This window comes from Procambarus clarkii, chromosome 67 (genome assembly GCF_040958095.1).
Source record: "Procambarus clarkii isolate CNS0578487 chromosome 67, FALCON_Pclarkii_2.0, whole genome shotgun sequence".
In the NCBI taxonomy this organism is placed as follows: Eukaryota; Metazoa; Arthropoda; class Malacostraca; order Decapoda; family Cambaridae; genus Procambarus; species Procambarus clarkii.
The window spans coordinates 20,385,415-20,400,296 of NC_091216.1; the positions used below are offsets into that span (position 1 = coordinate 20,385,415).

Below are 14,882 nucleotides of genomic sequence, written 5' to 3' on the forward strand. Positions count from 1 at the left end.
ACTTTAAACTACAATACCAACATAATTCATTAGTGTTGTACCTGTATTGTCCTTTCTTCATATCTAGGTCGTAACAAAATTTTTATTACACTTGTCTGAAACCTAACTTAGCCTCTCCAGGTAAGTGAAGAGCTGGCATAATTTTGGCTTTATATAAAGGTTATACACTATATTATAAAGGTACCTTTATACCTACCATATAACATTATGACAAGTACTGTTCGATTTTATAAATGGGTTATGATTATTTGCTAATGTGATTTCATGTAGACAATGAGGAGCGTTTCATGTAGACAATGAGGAGTGTTTCATGAAGACAGTGAGGAGCGTTTCATGTAGACAGTGGGGAGCGTTTCATGTAGACAGTGGGGAGCGTTTCATGTAGACAGTGAGGAGCGTTTCATGTAGACAGTGGGGAGCGTTTCATGTAGACAGTGAGGAGCGTTTCAAGTAGACAGTGGGGAGCGTTTCATGTAGACAGTGAGGAGCGTTTCAAGTAGACAGTGGGGAGCGTTTCATGTAGACAGTGAGGAGCGTTTCACATAGACTATGAGGAGCGTTTCACGTAGACTATGAGGAGCATTTCACAGACAACAAGGAGCATTTCAAGTAGACTATAAGGAGAGTTTCAGGTAGACTATGAGGAGAGTTTCAGGTAGACTATGAGGAGAGTTTCAGGTAGACTATGAGGAGAGTTTTACGTAGACTATGAGGAGAGTTTTACGTAGACTATGAGGAGAGTTTTACGTAGACTATGAGGAGAGTTTTACGTAGACTATGAGGAGAGTTTTACGTAGACTATGAGGAGAGTTTTACGTAGACTATGAGGAGAGTTTTACGTAGACTATGAGGAGAGTTTTACGTAGACTATGAGGAGAGCTTTACGTAGACTATGAGGAGAGTTTTACGTAGACTATGAGGAGAGTTTTATGTAGACTATGAGGAGAGTTTGATATTGAAAATAACATGTTGAGAGTCAAATAAATATTAAAGTAGTGAATTAAATTGCACTAATTAGAGGAAATTGTCAAGTTGTATAGATTCCAGTTCAATACTTTTAAATGTGAATAGTCAATGTTTAGTGGAATATTTAATATACAACAATTTATTCTTTGAAGATGTTCAAGATTTTCACTTTTAATTAGTTATTGTAGAGTACAGTACATGAAACGTTTATATTAACACTAGTGGATGATTTGAACTAAACTGTTAAATAGTTATCACTACCTGTATCAAGATGCATTTTGAACTGTTCCCTATGATAGGATGGTTATCTTTGAGATATTTCGTGGCTTAGTGTCCCCGCGTATATATTTTGAAAGGTTCCAGTCTGCACAGAGCTGCGCAAGTGTAACTGAGAGCTCTTGCAGCTGTATAGTGAACAGGTGTTGTGGTGAGAGCACAGTAATAACTCAGGGTAACACCTGCTGCCACCTGGTGTGACTGTCCTCTACTATTTGCCACACAGCCATCCCAGTCACGTGCAAGTGCAGATGCTTCTCAAACTAAGTTTAGACCGCAGTTGTGAAATAATGTATAAATTAAGAGTAGTGTGAATATAATAATTTATTTTACTGTACTCAAAAAGATGTCCAGTGTGAAGACAGAATAAAATCATATTACAGTAATCTACAGTCTAACAAAGACTGTATTGTATATTCGTTTAATACTGTCACTGATTTATTATTGTCTGTTAGAAAAAAAGTTAGTCAATACAGTATATTAGTAATTAGGGACATAATTGGCTGAACACAGCATGAATAGTTTAAGATCCCGGGTTGTGGCACCGAGAATTGAAGTGAGCACACCATCTGACGGCAGTTGTTTTACAGAGGGAGATTATTTCGTTGACATTGAAATGGTATGTAGAATTATTTTATATTTTGACAAAAATTTTAATTTGTACCGTACTCAAAATTTATATGCCATTGTATTTAATTTCACATATGGCCTGTAAACATGTAATTACAGTACAGTATTTGACCATGTATCCTCAGCAGCTTCTTGCTGTTTTTTGTTTATTTTTTAATATTTTTTGTGATTTTCATATATTCATAAAGTTCTATTCAATTGACTCCTTGATTTTTGTGCTGATATGTTCTTCAATTTTTTTTAAGAGTATTATGGAAAACCTGGAATTCTTTGTTCCATGGCCAAGAATTTGTACAAATTAAAATTAATGTACAGTATTTATTATATGAAAAAGTAAAAGTTTTACTGATAAAATGCAACAAGAACTCAGACAGATATACTGGTGTGAGGGCAGACCTGTATGCCAACTGAATTAAATAATAATTTGTTTGCCATTCAGAACTGAAATTGTTACTGCATATACTGTACAGTCATTTATTAAAAGAGTTTCTATAATATATATATTGACTGTCTATATTACAGTAAAAAATCGTACATTGGGCTTATCCTTCTGGAGGAAATATTCACCACCGAGACCTCTTTTGGGGGGTTGGGGATCGCTGAGTATAGTGTTTGTTAGCACAAATCTCAACTATGTGTCAATTGTGCATATACAGTAGAATTCATTATAAATTAATGAGTACTGCAAAACAAGGTCCACTTTGCACCTAGTCTCCTAAATGAGGCAAATGTAATGTTTGCAGCTTTAACTCAAACTCACACAAAAGATTATTATAAGTGAAATATGGACTTATAATATCGTTTCAGCTGTGATCGAAAACATTGGTTAAAGGCTGGGGTCAGACTGTACATCAATTAGAGACTCATCTGCAAAGAGCTCCTAACACCAACAATTATATGGTGGAAATGCTGATACAAAATAGAAATTCTAAGTGTGGTGACTGTCCTGATATATAAATCACCAGATGCAAATTTTCAGCAGTTTAAAGACCAGCTTATGAAAATGGAATACTGCTTAGAAAACCTTACAAACCCTGCCCCAAACATCATCTTGCTTTATTACTTCAACTTATGGCACTTAAAATGGAAAAATGTGGCAAATACCAGGTACACTACAGTTATTAACGGCAGAGAGAATCCCAGGAAGCTGTCTAAGTGAACACTCACATACAAATGACCTCTTCCAGATGTGTGACAAATTTGCCTTAAACCCACAAATAGTACAACCAACTAGAAAAGAAAATGCCTTAGACATTATTTTTATAAACATTGATGAGGTACAGTACATAATGATTACAAATACATGTTATTCAGATCATGACCTAATTGATGTTCAGACATGCATGAGTAATTGACATGTACAGGTAATTATTTAGGTAATTATGCTTAAGTGTAATTATGGATTGAAAGCTATGCTCGTGGTGTCCTGTCTTCCCAGTACTCTGTCATATAACACTTTGAAACTACTGACGGTTTTGGCCTCCACCACCACCTCACTTAACTTGTTCCAATCATTTACTGGCTGTGCAGCCAGTCTTAAATCCAAGAGGAGGAGAATACAGCAAATTCAATTTTAATAACAAACAGATAAACAGGCATATACTCTATGCAGAAACTTGCATCACTGTGCTTGATCCATCACCAGGATATGTTAAATCATTGAAAAAAAAACCCTATGGTGCATGAGGTTCACAGCAGCCATACAAAGGAGATCATACTGCAGGCAATGTTCAATTTAACTTCTTGAGCAATGCTCATGTAGTCAATAAATTGCTTAATCTCATTACTCACCAAGTACGATCTTCAGAGTATTGTACTTGCTAGTAAATTGTAGATCAATGGAAATACATAGTACAAAACATTCTATAATGTGGTCTCTTGATTTGAGCAAGTTTGAAGCATGCAAATTTGGAAAGGCATATTTGATTTTTACTCCCAAATTGTGGGTGATCAAGGTGTTCTCATATACATGAACTACTGGGCATGCATGACTATTGACAGAGTTGTTTCAAGCCCCGAGCTGTTGCATTCATGGGTGGCATCTTTTGTTGTGTTTTTTCCATGTATACCACCTCATTCCCTGCTTTGCTTTGTTATTTGTGGTGTATTCCTAAGTGCTATGTTATGTGTGTGTGTATGACTTTCCTAAAATATCCTGTGTTTTACTACAGTAATTTTTAGTTCATATCCCTGCATCATAGTTTCCTCCAAGCAGTTTGCATCTTCTGGATAGATAAAAAAAATCCCAGAAAGATGCTTAACCCTTAGACCGCACAATACATACATACTGTATATGATTTGACATAAAATAATTTAACATAAATTTTTAAAACTTGCTCAAATACTTTCCAATTTTTTGTGCATAATCAACTAGGCAAATGCTCCAATGTGAAAAACATGAGAATCAAAATTAATTTTAAAATTGAATATTAAAAGCTTCAGATTTTTAGTTCAGATTATTTAATGTTCATTTAACGTTATTATTCTCTAAGAATAGCATATGATCTTCATTTTCATCAAATTAGAATATAGGTTTTCAGTATACAATGGGGCCTTGACTTACGATGCTAATCCGTTCCCAGAGACGGATCGTAAGTCAAAATATCGTTTTAAGTCGAAGCGATTTTTCCCATAAGAAATAAAGGGATTTGAATTAATCCGTTCTGCACCCTCCAAAATATTAACATACAATTACATTTTATACTGAATACAATGTTTTTTTCTAACTACAATACAGTAGAGTACCTAAGTTTATCTTACCTTTATGGAGGGCTCTTGATGGCATATGGAAGATGGTGATGAGGGGGGAGGAGGAGAGTTGTTACTGTTTGGAAGGGGAGTCCCCTTCCATTATCACATCAGGCAGTGATGTTTTCTCTGGGGTACTCTCTTTCCTACGTTTTGCCTGAATACCACTAGGACCTGGTTGTGGTTCAGTGCTTGTTTGTCTCACTACAAATTTGTCAAGAGACATTTGTTTTTCCCTTCGTTTTAACATTTGTCTGTAATGATGCATCACTTTAGCACCCATAATGTCCTTTTTCTGAGCCAGTATGGTGAATATCGTTGACTGAGATATGTTGTACTGCCTAGCCAGTCCAACAACCCGCACACCATCTTCATATTTACGAATGATCTTGTGTTTCTGCTCTTTGGTCATCCTTACATGGGATCTCATATGTTGAGCCTTACCATTGACTTTCCTGGGACTCATGGCGTGATATATAATAATTACTTTAATGTTCAAAATGCAAAAAAATCACCAAAAAAAGCAAAATTTCTTATAGGGGCGATTGTAGCTAAGCAGGCAGCTGTAGTAAACTGAGGCAGGTCGGCCGTGTGACTGGGAACCACGCGCTCGGTCGATCCGAACGTGTACCAACAAATATCGTAAGTCGACGACACCATCGGATGTCGAGTCACATTTTTTGATGAAATTTATTTCATAACTCGAAATTATCGTAAGTAGGGGCAATCGTAAGTCGAGGTGTCACTGTAGTTTACTGTAAAAAAAAAATCATCAATAGGGCATTTGAAATATGCAGCAAATTTAGCGAGTTTTGCAAGTTGTGACTGATTTATTTGTTGACCAATTTCATTCTATTTTCACATAGTTAGGGAAACACATATGCATTCTCCAGGATGTAAAGGTTACAACAAAATTATTTAATAAACAAAGGAGAAAAAACTAAAATCTTAAAAACAAAATTCCTATAAAAAAAATATTTTTGGGACATTGATGAAAGTAACATATACTAACATTGAACAATGTATTTATATGAAAATAACAAAATAGAGCATACTAACATATTCATTATTATTTGTGTTACTGTATTATGTATTACTCATAGATGATATAAAGGCACCAACTGCATATCCACTTTGTGGACACTTCTTACTACTGTACTATTCTTCTTTGAGCATAGGACAGGTGCTTGCGTCTCTTTATTACTGTATAATCCTTCAGTACAAGTTATTAGGAGCTGTTCTCCTTATCAACATAACTTTCTTATTTTTAAAAAATTCGCCTAAAATGAATTTCTGAAAATATTTTGATGAAAGTTTCAAGACACTGAAGCCAATAAGTTGGAAATTTTATAACATTTTTAAGATATTTTTACATAATTCAAATAATTTTTGCTACCAGGCCCCCAATATGCGCGGTAATATGTGCAGTCTAAGGGTTAAGGTCACTAAAATGTTAGAAAATGTCATGAATTCTGATGAAGCTAGAGGCTTGGGGTATGCTTCTGTGCTTGGCTGTGTGTGTATAACATGAACAAATCTAACATATACACTGTTAGGAAGAATGCAGAGAAAATGAAGTTATTTGTGTTTATCTAAGCTCACTAATACAGCATTAAGGCAACATTAAGGTTTAGAATTCCTTCTATAGACAAGATTGAGGGAATATTAGTTCTATAGTGTGGGTGGAAGGGCAAAATGAGTGCCAGGACTGTTTTCTCAGGTTTTTGATTGGGCAAAGGCTTTACCAGTTTACAAAAAATTAAACCAAATCATTCCACATATGCACAACATCCCATAAAAAAGCTATGTAGACTCGACAAAAAACACATGCATCACACAAACACAGCCATGTTGACCCATACTTATACAGCCACCACGACCCCATACTTATACAACTGCCATGACCCATACTTATACAGCTGTAACGTACGATTATGTCACGTTGTTGGGTAGATTAGATACACAGTGTTTAGGGGGTTTCATATATATTTAGTAGTCTTGGTTACAGCAGTCAGTCGTTTACAGTGTCGTAGACACTGAGACGGAACTTGGAGCAGAGCAGAGAGCTGAGTGAGGCCACAGTTGCTGAGCTCTATGTAGGGGAACGTGGTGGCTCAATGGGGAATCGTGAGTGTCTAAACTCGATGGGGAACGAGAGTGTTGTAGCTCGATGCGGTCATAGTCTGCTGTCTACCGAGTCGAAGCTATAGTGTCTTGGGGTCGATTAGAACTGTACACACTGAGTACTACATTCTTGAGGTTGAAGAGGTGTGGTAAATCCGAAGCGTCTGTACTGAAGATAACTGAATTACTGTGGAAATTGTACTGTTGGCTATTCGCTTTTCGATGCTTATATTATTGGACTATACAATGGCTTCCTCCCATTGGATGGAAAGAATGTTACCTGTAATTAGGGAAAAGATTATAGCTTTTGTAATTACTGCTAATGAGTTTGTCATTAGGCTAATTAGAGCTTGGAGCAGGTATATTGACATAATATCCTCGCTACACAGCCACCACAACCCATATTTATACAGCTACCACAACTCATACTACCGAAACCAAAAGGGTCCTGGTAGTACAGTCGGGTTTATTCTCAATGCACAATCGAGAATTCCAGGTTCGAATCCCGGGCCGTACAGAATTGGTTGGGCACATTTCCTTTCACCTAATGCACATGTTCACCTAGCACTGAGTAGGTACTCAGGAGTTAGTCAGCTTGTTGTGGGGTCGCATCCTAGGCGGGGTCAGTAATTAGGCCTGGGGAGAGGGAGGAGACTTCGATAAAAGCCTAACGTGTAGCTGGCACTCTGGGTTCCCGTCCCGACACAATGAATTATATTATACAGCCACCACGACCCATACTTATACAGTTACCACAACCCATATTTATACAGCCACCATGATCTATACAAACAGCCACCACATCCCATACAAACAGCCACCACAACCCTTACAAACACAGCCACCACAACCCTTACAAACACAACCACCACAACCCTTACAAACACAGCCACCACGACCCTTGCAAACACAGCCACCACGACCCTTACAAACACAGCCACCACAACCCTTACAAACACAACCACCACAACCCTTACAAACACAGCCACCACGACCCTTACAAACACAGCCACCACAACCCTTACAAACACAGCCACCACATCCCATACAAACACAGCCACCACATCCCATACAAACACAGCCACCACATCCCATACAAACACAGCCACCACATCCCATACAAACACAGCCACCACATCCCATACAAACACAGCCACCACGACCCTAACAAACACAGCCACCACGACCCTAACAAACACAGCCACCACGACCCTTACAAACACAGCCACCACGACTCTTACAAACACAGCCACCACGACCCTTACAAATACAGCCACCACGACCCTTACACACACAGCCACCACGACCCTTACAAATACAGCCACCACGACCCTTACACACACAGCCACTACGACCCTTACAAACACAGCCACCACGACTCTTACAAACACAGCCACCACGACTCTTACAAACACAGCCACCACGACCCTAACAAACACAGCCACCACGACCCTTACAAACACAGCCACCACGACTCTTACAAACACAGCCACCACGACCCTTACAAATACAGCCACCACGACCCTTACACACACAGCCACTACGACCCTTACAAACACAGCCACCACGACCCTTACAAACACAGCCACCACGACCCTTACAAACACAGCCACCACGACCCTTACAAACACAGCCACCACGACCCTTACAAACACAGCCACCACGACCCTTACAAACACAGCCACCACATCCCATACAAACACAGCCACCACATCCCATACAAACACAGCCACCACATCCCATACAAACACAGCCACCACATCCCATGCAAAACACAGCCACCACATCCCATGCAAAACACAGCCACCACATCCCATGCAAAACACAGCCACCACATCCCATACAAACACAGCCACCACATCCCATACAAACACAGCCACCACATCCCATACAAACACAGCCACCACATCCCATACAAACACAGTCACCACATCCCATACAAACACAGCCACCACATCCCATACAAACAGCAACACTTGGAAAAATCATTGTTCTGTTCAGTTTGAATGTGATTAAAATTGCCATACTCTCTTTATGAAGGCTATATTGGGGAGGGAGGTGAGAGGCTAATTACCCAGTCAGACTTAATTGGACATATGACTTGTATCAATGCTTCAGTATCTCATTTCTATGATATTTGAATAACTTATCTCTCAGACTGAAGTTACACATCAATCCATATTATTCAAACATCACCGTAGTGTTCATTAACATGTTGGGTGAAATACGACAGTTTGTTTATGAATCAGTACCGTATATTTGTGAACCAGTTGGGTACGCCTCTCACCAATGGTATATCCTTTGATACCCTGTGAATGCCACCTAGTTTATATATAGCATAGGTGGAGAATGGAGGACACGATTAAAGGGAGCTGTGGTTGGCATGCCAAGAGTGTACTTAATAGCATGCCACTACTCTTGGACTAAAATATCTCTTATTTATTATGTGTACAGATGTTCTGTTTTATTCCTTTTTTCTTCTAAACATGGCTATCTATGCTTTTTACATCAGTGTGCACTCCACTGCCTGTACTCTTTACCCAGCCTGTACTCTTTACCCAGCTTGTACTCTTTACCCAGCTTGTACTCTTTACCCAGCTTGTACTCTTTACCCCTGCCTGTACTCTTTACCCCAGCCTGTACTTTATTCCCCAGCCTGTACTCTTTACCCCAGCCTGTACTTTATTCCCCAGCCTGTACTCTTTACCCCAGCCTGTACTCTTTACCCCAGCCTGTACTCTTTACCCAGTCTTATACTACTTTCTTCTGCATTCATTATACTGACATGTCTGAATTTTTTACTTTTTCTGGGGGGAGCCCCGGAGGCTCCCCGGAGCTATCCCAGGCTGATATGCTAATGTCAGACTTTGGCATCAGTCATGTGTATGGAGTTCTTAGGCCTACCGGGGACCACGGCCAGAACCGGGCCCCCTCAGAGAGGCAAGGGGAGCAATGGCCTATAGAAGCCCCCGTGTTAGTGGAAGCATTCTATGTCTGCCATCGACCGGAACAGGCACCCAGAAAGGTAAGCGCGATGGTGGTCTACCCGCCGGGTCGGGTTTGGCTTCGACGGCTGTTCTGGTTCCTTCGGGGTTCCCCCTTCCGCCTCTCTCGCGATCGCAGAGTTCGACCCCCGGGGGACTTGCGTCGGTTGCTGCGTCACCGGTTTCCTCTTCGGGTTTTTCGGGGTTCAGTGCCTTGGCGCCTACCCGAGCCCTCGCTCGATGTGTACACGGATGCGTCGTCTCGGCTGGGGTTTTGTGACCAGTGCTCACCAGGCCGGCCAGGGGCGTTGGGATCCGTCCTTCCGTCGAGCTCACGGTACGGTGCGGGAGTTCGCGGCAGTGTGGTTTGCTCTGGGGAGGATTCGGGTGGCCCGCGGATCGACGATTCGGCTCCATTCGGACTGCTCTCCGGTGTTTCATTGCCTGAACCGCGGGGGTTCGATGCGGTCCTTGTCTCTTTGGGGTTGGTCGCTTCGGGTGACTCGTCTGCTGAGTTCTTGGGGTTTGGCTCTCCTGGCGGTTCACGTACGGGGCGTGTCCAACGTCTTGGCGACGGTCGACGACGAGTCCTTCCGTTGGCTTTGCCAGACGTTCGGGCGCCCCGAGGTGGACCTCTTCACGTCGGCGTGGTCGCGGCGTCTTCCCGTTTATGCGGCGCCCTTCCCCGATTGCGAGGCCGTCGGGGTCGATGCCTTTCGGCTCGACTGGACGAGGTGGGGGTTCCTGTATCTCTTTCCCCCGGTTCGGCTGTTGCTCCAGGTCCTGACTCGCTTAGAGACTTACCGGGGGAGAGTTGTCCTTCTGGCCCCTTGGTGGCCGGCCCAGCCTTGGTTTCAGGCGCTGGTTGCTCGGTGTCCGAACCCGAGGGTTTTTCCCACGGCTCCGCCTCTTTCAGCAGATCGGGCCGGTACGTCACGTAGCTGGTTCGATCTTCTCCTCGAGTCTTCGCGTATGGTTTTTTTGACTCGAGTCTATCATCATCTCTATGGTGATCAGGTGGCCTCCTTGTTGGTGTCCCACCTGAGGGCTTCTTCTCGGCGGCAGTATGCAGTTTTCCTGGCGGTCCTTCCGTTTCTTTTTGCGTCTTCGTCGTGTTAGCTCCTTGTCTGTTCGGGTTGTCTTGTCCTTCCTCTCGTGGTTGTTTCAGGACCGTCATCTTATGCCTAACACTGTCGCTTCGTATCGTGCGGCGCTGGCGGAGCCGCTTCAGCTTGCTTTCGGTATCGATGTTACGTCTGCGCCGTTTCGCAAGCTGTCTCGTGCATTGTTTCACCTCCGGCCTGCTCATGCGTCGCCTGAGCCGTCCTGGTCTTTGGACAGAGTGCTCGCTTTCCTTTCATCTCCTCGTTTCGTTGTGGCCCCGTTCGGTCCAGGATTGTTTTTCCAAGGCACTTTTCTTGTTGGCTTTGGCCTCTGGGGGTCGGGTAGGGGAGCTTCATGCTCTCCTCCGGCGCAGGGGTTTCTGCTCTTTTGGTCGTGGTGATAGTTTTGTTCGTTTGCAGCCGTCTCCTTCTTTTCTGGCGAAGAATGAGACTGCTGCGTTCCGGAGGGGTCCATGGGTGGTTGATGCTTGGTTGGTCTGGCCGGGGGTGCATCATGTTTTGTGATCGGCGGTTGCAGCCAGTTGTCTCGGCTTCGAGTTGAGGGGTGAGCGACGACCGCCTCCCGGGTAAGTCCCTCTTTTTCTGTCTGTGGGTAGTTAGCTCCGGGGAGCCGACGGGGCTCCCCCCAGAAAACCAGCGTTGAATGTAATGAAACGCCATTTTCTGGGTGAGTCCCGGAGGCTCCCCGGCATCCCTCCCTCCCTCCGGTCGGCGGTTTTTCGCGTTTTTGACATCCAGCCTCAAGAACTTGAGGTGTGGGTAGCCGGCGCGGGGGGTCTGGGGCTCCCCCTTCCCCCTCCCGGGGAGGAGGGAGCTGCGCAGACAGCGGCGCGGCAGTGTGTGACGTCACACTAGTTTGCTTGTTTTCGGTTGGGGAGTTCTATCCACTAGTTCGGTTTTAGGTAGCAATTTTAACCAGAATAGGGGTTTGTTTTGGGGCGCTTACCTTTCTGGGTGCCTGTTCCGGTCGATGGCAGACATAGAATGCTTCCACTAACACGGGGGCTTCTATAGGCCATTGCTCCCCTTGCCTCTCTGAGGGGGCCCGGTTCTGGCCGTGGTCCCCGGTAGGCCTAAGAACTCCATACACATGACTGATGCCAAAGTCTGACATTAGCATATCAGCCTGGGATAGCTCCGGGGAGCCTCCGGGACTCACCCAGAAAATGGCGTTTCATTACATTCAATGCTGGTTTTTTTTTTCATTCCATGAACTCATTATTGTATACAATACTAAGTGTATTTATTGACCATGAACTCCTTACACATCCTTGATATGCTGGATTGAAGATCTTCTTTCTCAGTTACTCATGTGAACTAACCATAGAATCTTTTAATAAATCCATTCTATTTTTGTATTATACATTTTAGGAAGAGTCAGCATCTAATAAGAAATTCCAGCATGTTTTTTGTAGAAATTGCTTGTTTGACAAATTTTCTTGATTTCCTTTATAACATTTTACCATGTTTGATGAAAGACATTATACATTACTTACTGTATCTGGAATTTCAAAATGCATTTGATGAAGTTCCTCATTGTAGAATGCTTTTGAAAAGTAAGAGCATATGGTTAGACTATTGTCCAAGTTGGTTATAAAATTGGTCATCTGGATGCAAATGTGTACAGTACTTCTAAATGGAAATGTGTGTTGGATAAAACCTGCAGGTGAAGAGGGCCACAAAGAGTTTGTCTTGGGACCAATTTTGTATTTTATTTATATAGTAGGCATCCATCAGTGTCGGGAGACTATGATTGATTGATTGATGAAGATTAAGCCACCCAAAAGGTGGCACGGGCATGAATAGCCCGTAAGTGGTGGCCCTTTGGAGCCATTACCAGTATCAATAGCTGATACTGGAGATCTGTGGAGGTGCGACTGCACCCTACGGAGAGGTCGTGACCTCATGTGACGAGTCGGGAGACTATGGAGTTGCGCTCTGCTTATCGTCTGGAGTGGCCTCTCCAGGACGCAAAGCCAGGGTAGCCATTATTGATACCATTTATTTATATAAATGGTATCAATAATGGCTTATGCTGTACACAATATAAATTTGCTGATGACTTCAAATTAGGAAACAAAGTTATAGTATCGACAAAGTGATCGAGATTACAAGCCGACTTAAATTCCAGAGTAAATTAGTGTAACGAATGGCAGATTCATTTTAAAGTTGATAAATGTAAAATAAATGTACATTACAGTATATTGGAAATGAAAATGAAATGGCAAGCTACTGTATGAACAACAGAGTTTATGAATTTTTTTTTTAAGTACTGTATAACAAATTTAATACCCAAACTTGTTTCACTTCTTTAGTAGCAAATATTATTTTACAATAATTTACTCAGTACAGTACCATTTGGCACTTTAGGCGAGTTTCAGTGAAATCCTTAAATTTTTGTTAAAGATTTTCCTTTGGATTGTTCACAATAAGTTCCTGACTTACCTGTAATATTTTAAAAATTATAAAAATTATGAGAAAATAGGAACAATACAGTATTTTATATAAAACACAAATATCTAAGCAAGGCATGACTGGGACTTGTGACTTTCCATGTACAGAACAGGTACTCTGGTCCCATAGTTTAGGGGTGAGAAGCACCATGTATACTAAAATAGGGAGCAGAAGCACTGTGTGCCACACTCTATGGTGTACAATAGGTCACTGGAGACTGGAGACACAGCATTGGAAGACAGCTAATGTAGTCCCAATATAGAAAAAGGATGACATGCAGGAAGCACTGAACTTCAGGCTAGTGTCCCTAACTCGTATACCATGCAAGGTAGGGAAGAAGATTGTGAGAAAAGGCTAGTAGCACACCTGGAGAGAAAGGATTTTGTAACACACCAACATGGGTTCAGGGATGGTAAAGCTTGCCTCACAGGTTTAATAGAATTCTATGACAAGGTAACAAAAATTAGACAAAGAGAAGAGCAGACAGACTACATATTTTTGGACAGTTAAAAAGCCTTGATGCAATAATCCGTAAGAGGCTGGTGCAATTTGACGAGGTAGACAGGAATAACAGGTAAGGTGTTCCAGTGGATAAGGGAGTACCTAAGCAACAGAAAACAGTGAGTTAATCTGGTGGGTAGATATAAGAATGGAAAGATGTCACCAGTGCAATCTCACAGGGTTATGTACTCGGACCTATTCTGTTTCTGAGATAAGTACTGTACTGTAAATGATCTTCCAGAGGATATAGACTTATTCTTCTTAATGTTTGCCGATGCTGCAAAAATTATGAGACAGATTAAGACAGAGGAAGATAGTAAGAGACTACAAGATGACTTGGACAAATGAAAAAAAAAATCCAATAAATGGCTACTCGAGTTTAACTCAAGTTAGTGTAAAGTAATGAAAATAGGTGTAGGGAGCAGGAGGTCAGACATAAGATACCAAAGGGCAGATGCAAAATTCTTCAAGAATCAGGAATCAGCCAGGTTGTCCAACATAAAAACCATATTTAGATACTTGTGTAATGAACCATTCAGAACCTTGTATAATGTACATCACATTCATCAGGTCAATCCTGGAGAATGCAGGAAAAGTTTAATCCCTGTATCTGGCTAACTCTGAAATGAGTCTGGATTGATCTACATTTCTAAATAGCCATGGGTTGTTTCTCTTAACTTTATCCTACTTTTTTCTTTATTGGTTTCTTATGACTATCTGGTGGACCAAAACTGTTGCTCTTAATGTTAGAACCATTAGTTATTTATGCAGTACTTATTCCTGATTTTGATATTATAATTTATTGTAACAATTTCAAATAGAATTTCTTTTATATTGCAGTTAGGAGGTGACATGGGAGTGTCTGCAAATGGTATTCAGTCATCAGGCAAAATGCATGCCCCTTTTCGTTTGATGCGACTTCTTTTTTATGGAGTAGTTTTCAGCCTCACAACCCTCATCATTTTAGGTAAGTATTTCACATTAGCAATAATGGATGTAACAGTACTATGCTACAGTACAGTATTCTAAAACCAGTTCGATTTTGAGTTCCATATGAATTGTTTGGTACAGTATT

General features: G+C 41.6%; 1 protein-coding gene across 1 annotated transcript in view; it reads left to right on the forward strand.

Annotated features, from left to right (window-relative positions):
* The first annotated feature begins 1,673 nt into the window (after window positions 1-1,673).
* Window positions 1,674-14,882, forward strand: part of LOC123767745 (ectonucleoside triphosphate diphosphohydrolase 5) — a 69,091-nt gene continuing 55,882 nt past the window's right edge. The window contains 2 exon segments of the mRNA XM_069310382.1: window positions 1,674-1,861; window positions 14,648-14,774. Of these exon segments, the coding sequence (XP_069166483.1) occupies window positions 1,757-1,861; window positions 14,648-14,774 (232 nt within the window). The 5' untranslated portion in view covers window positions 1,674-1,756.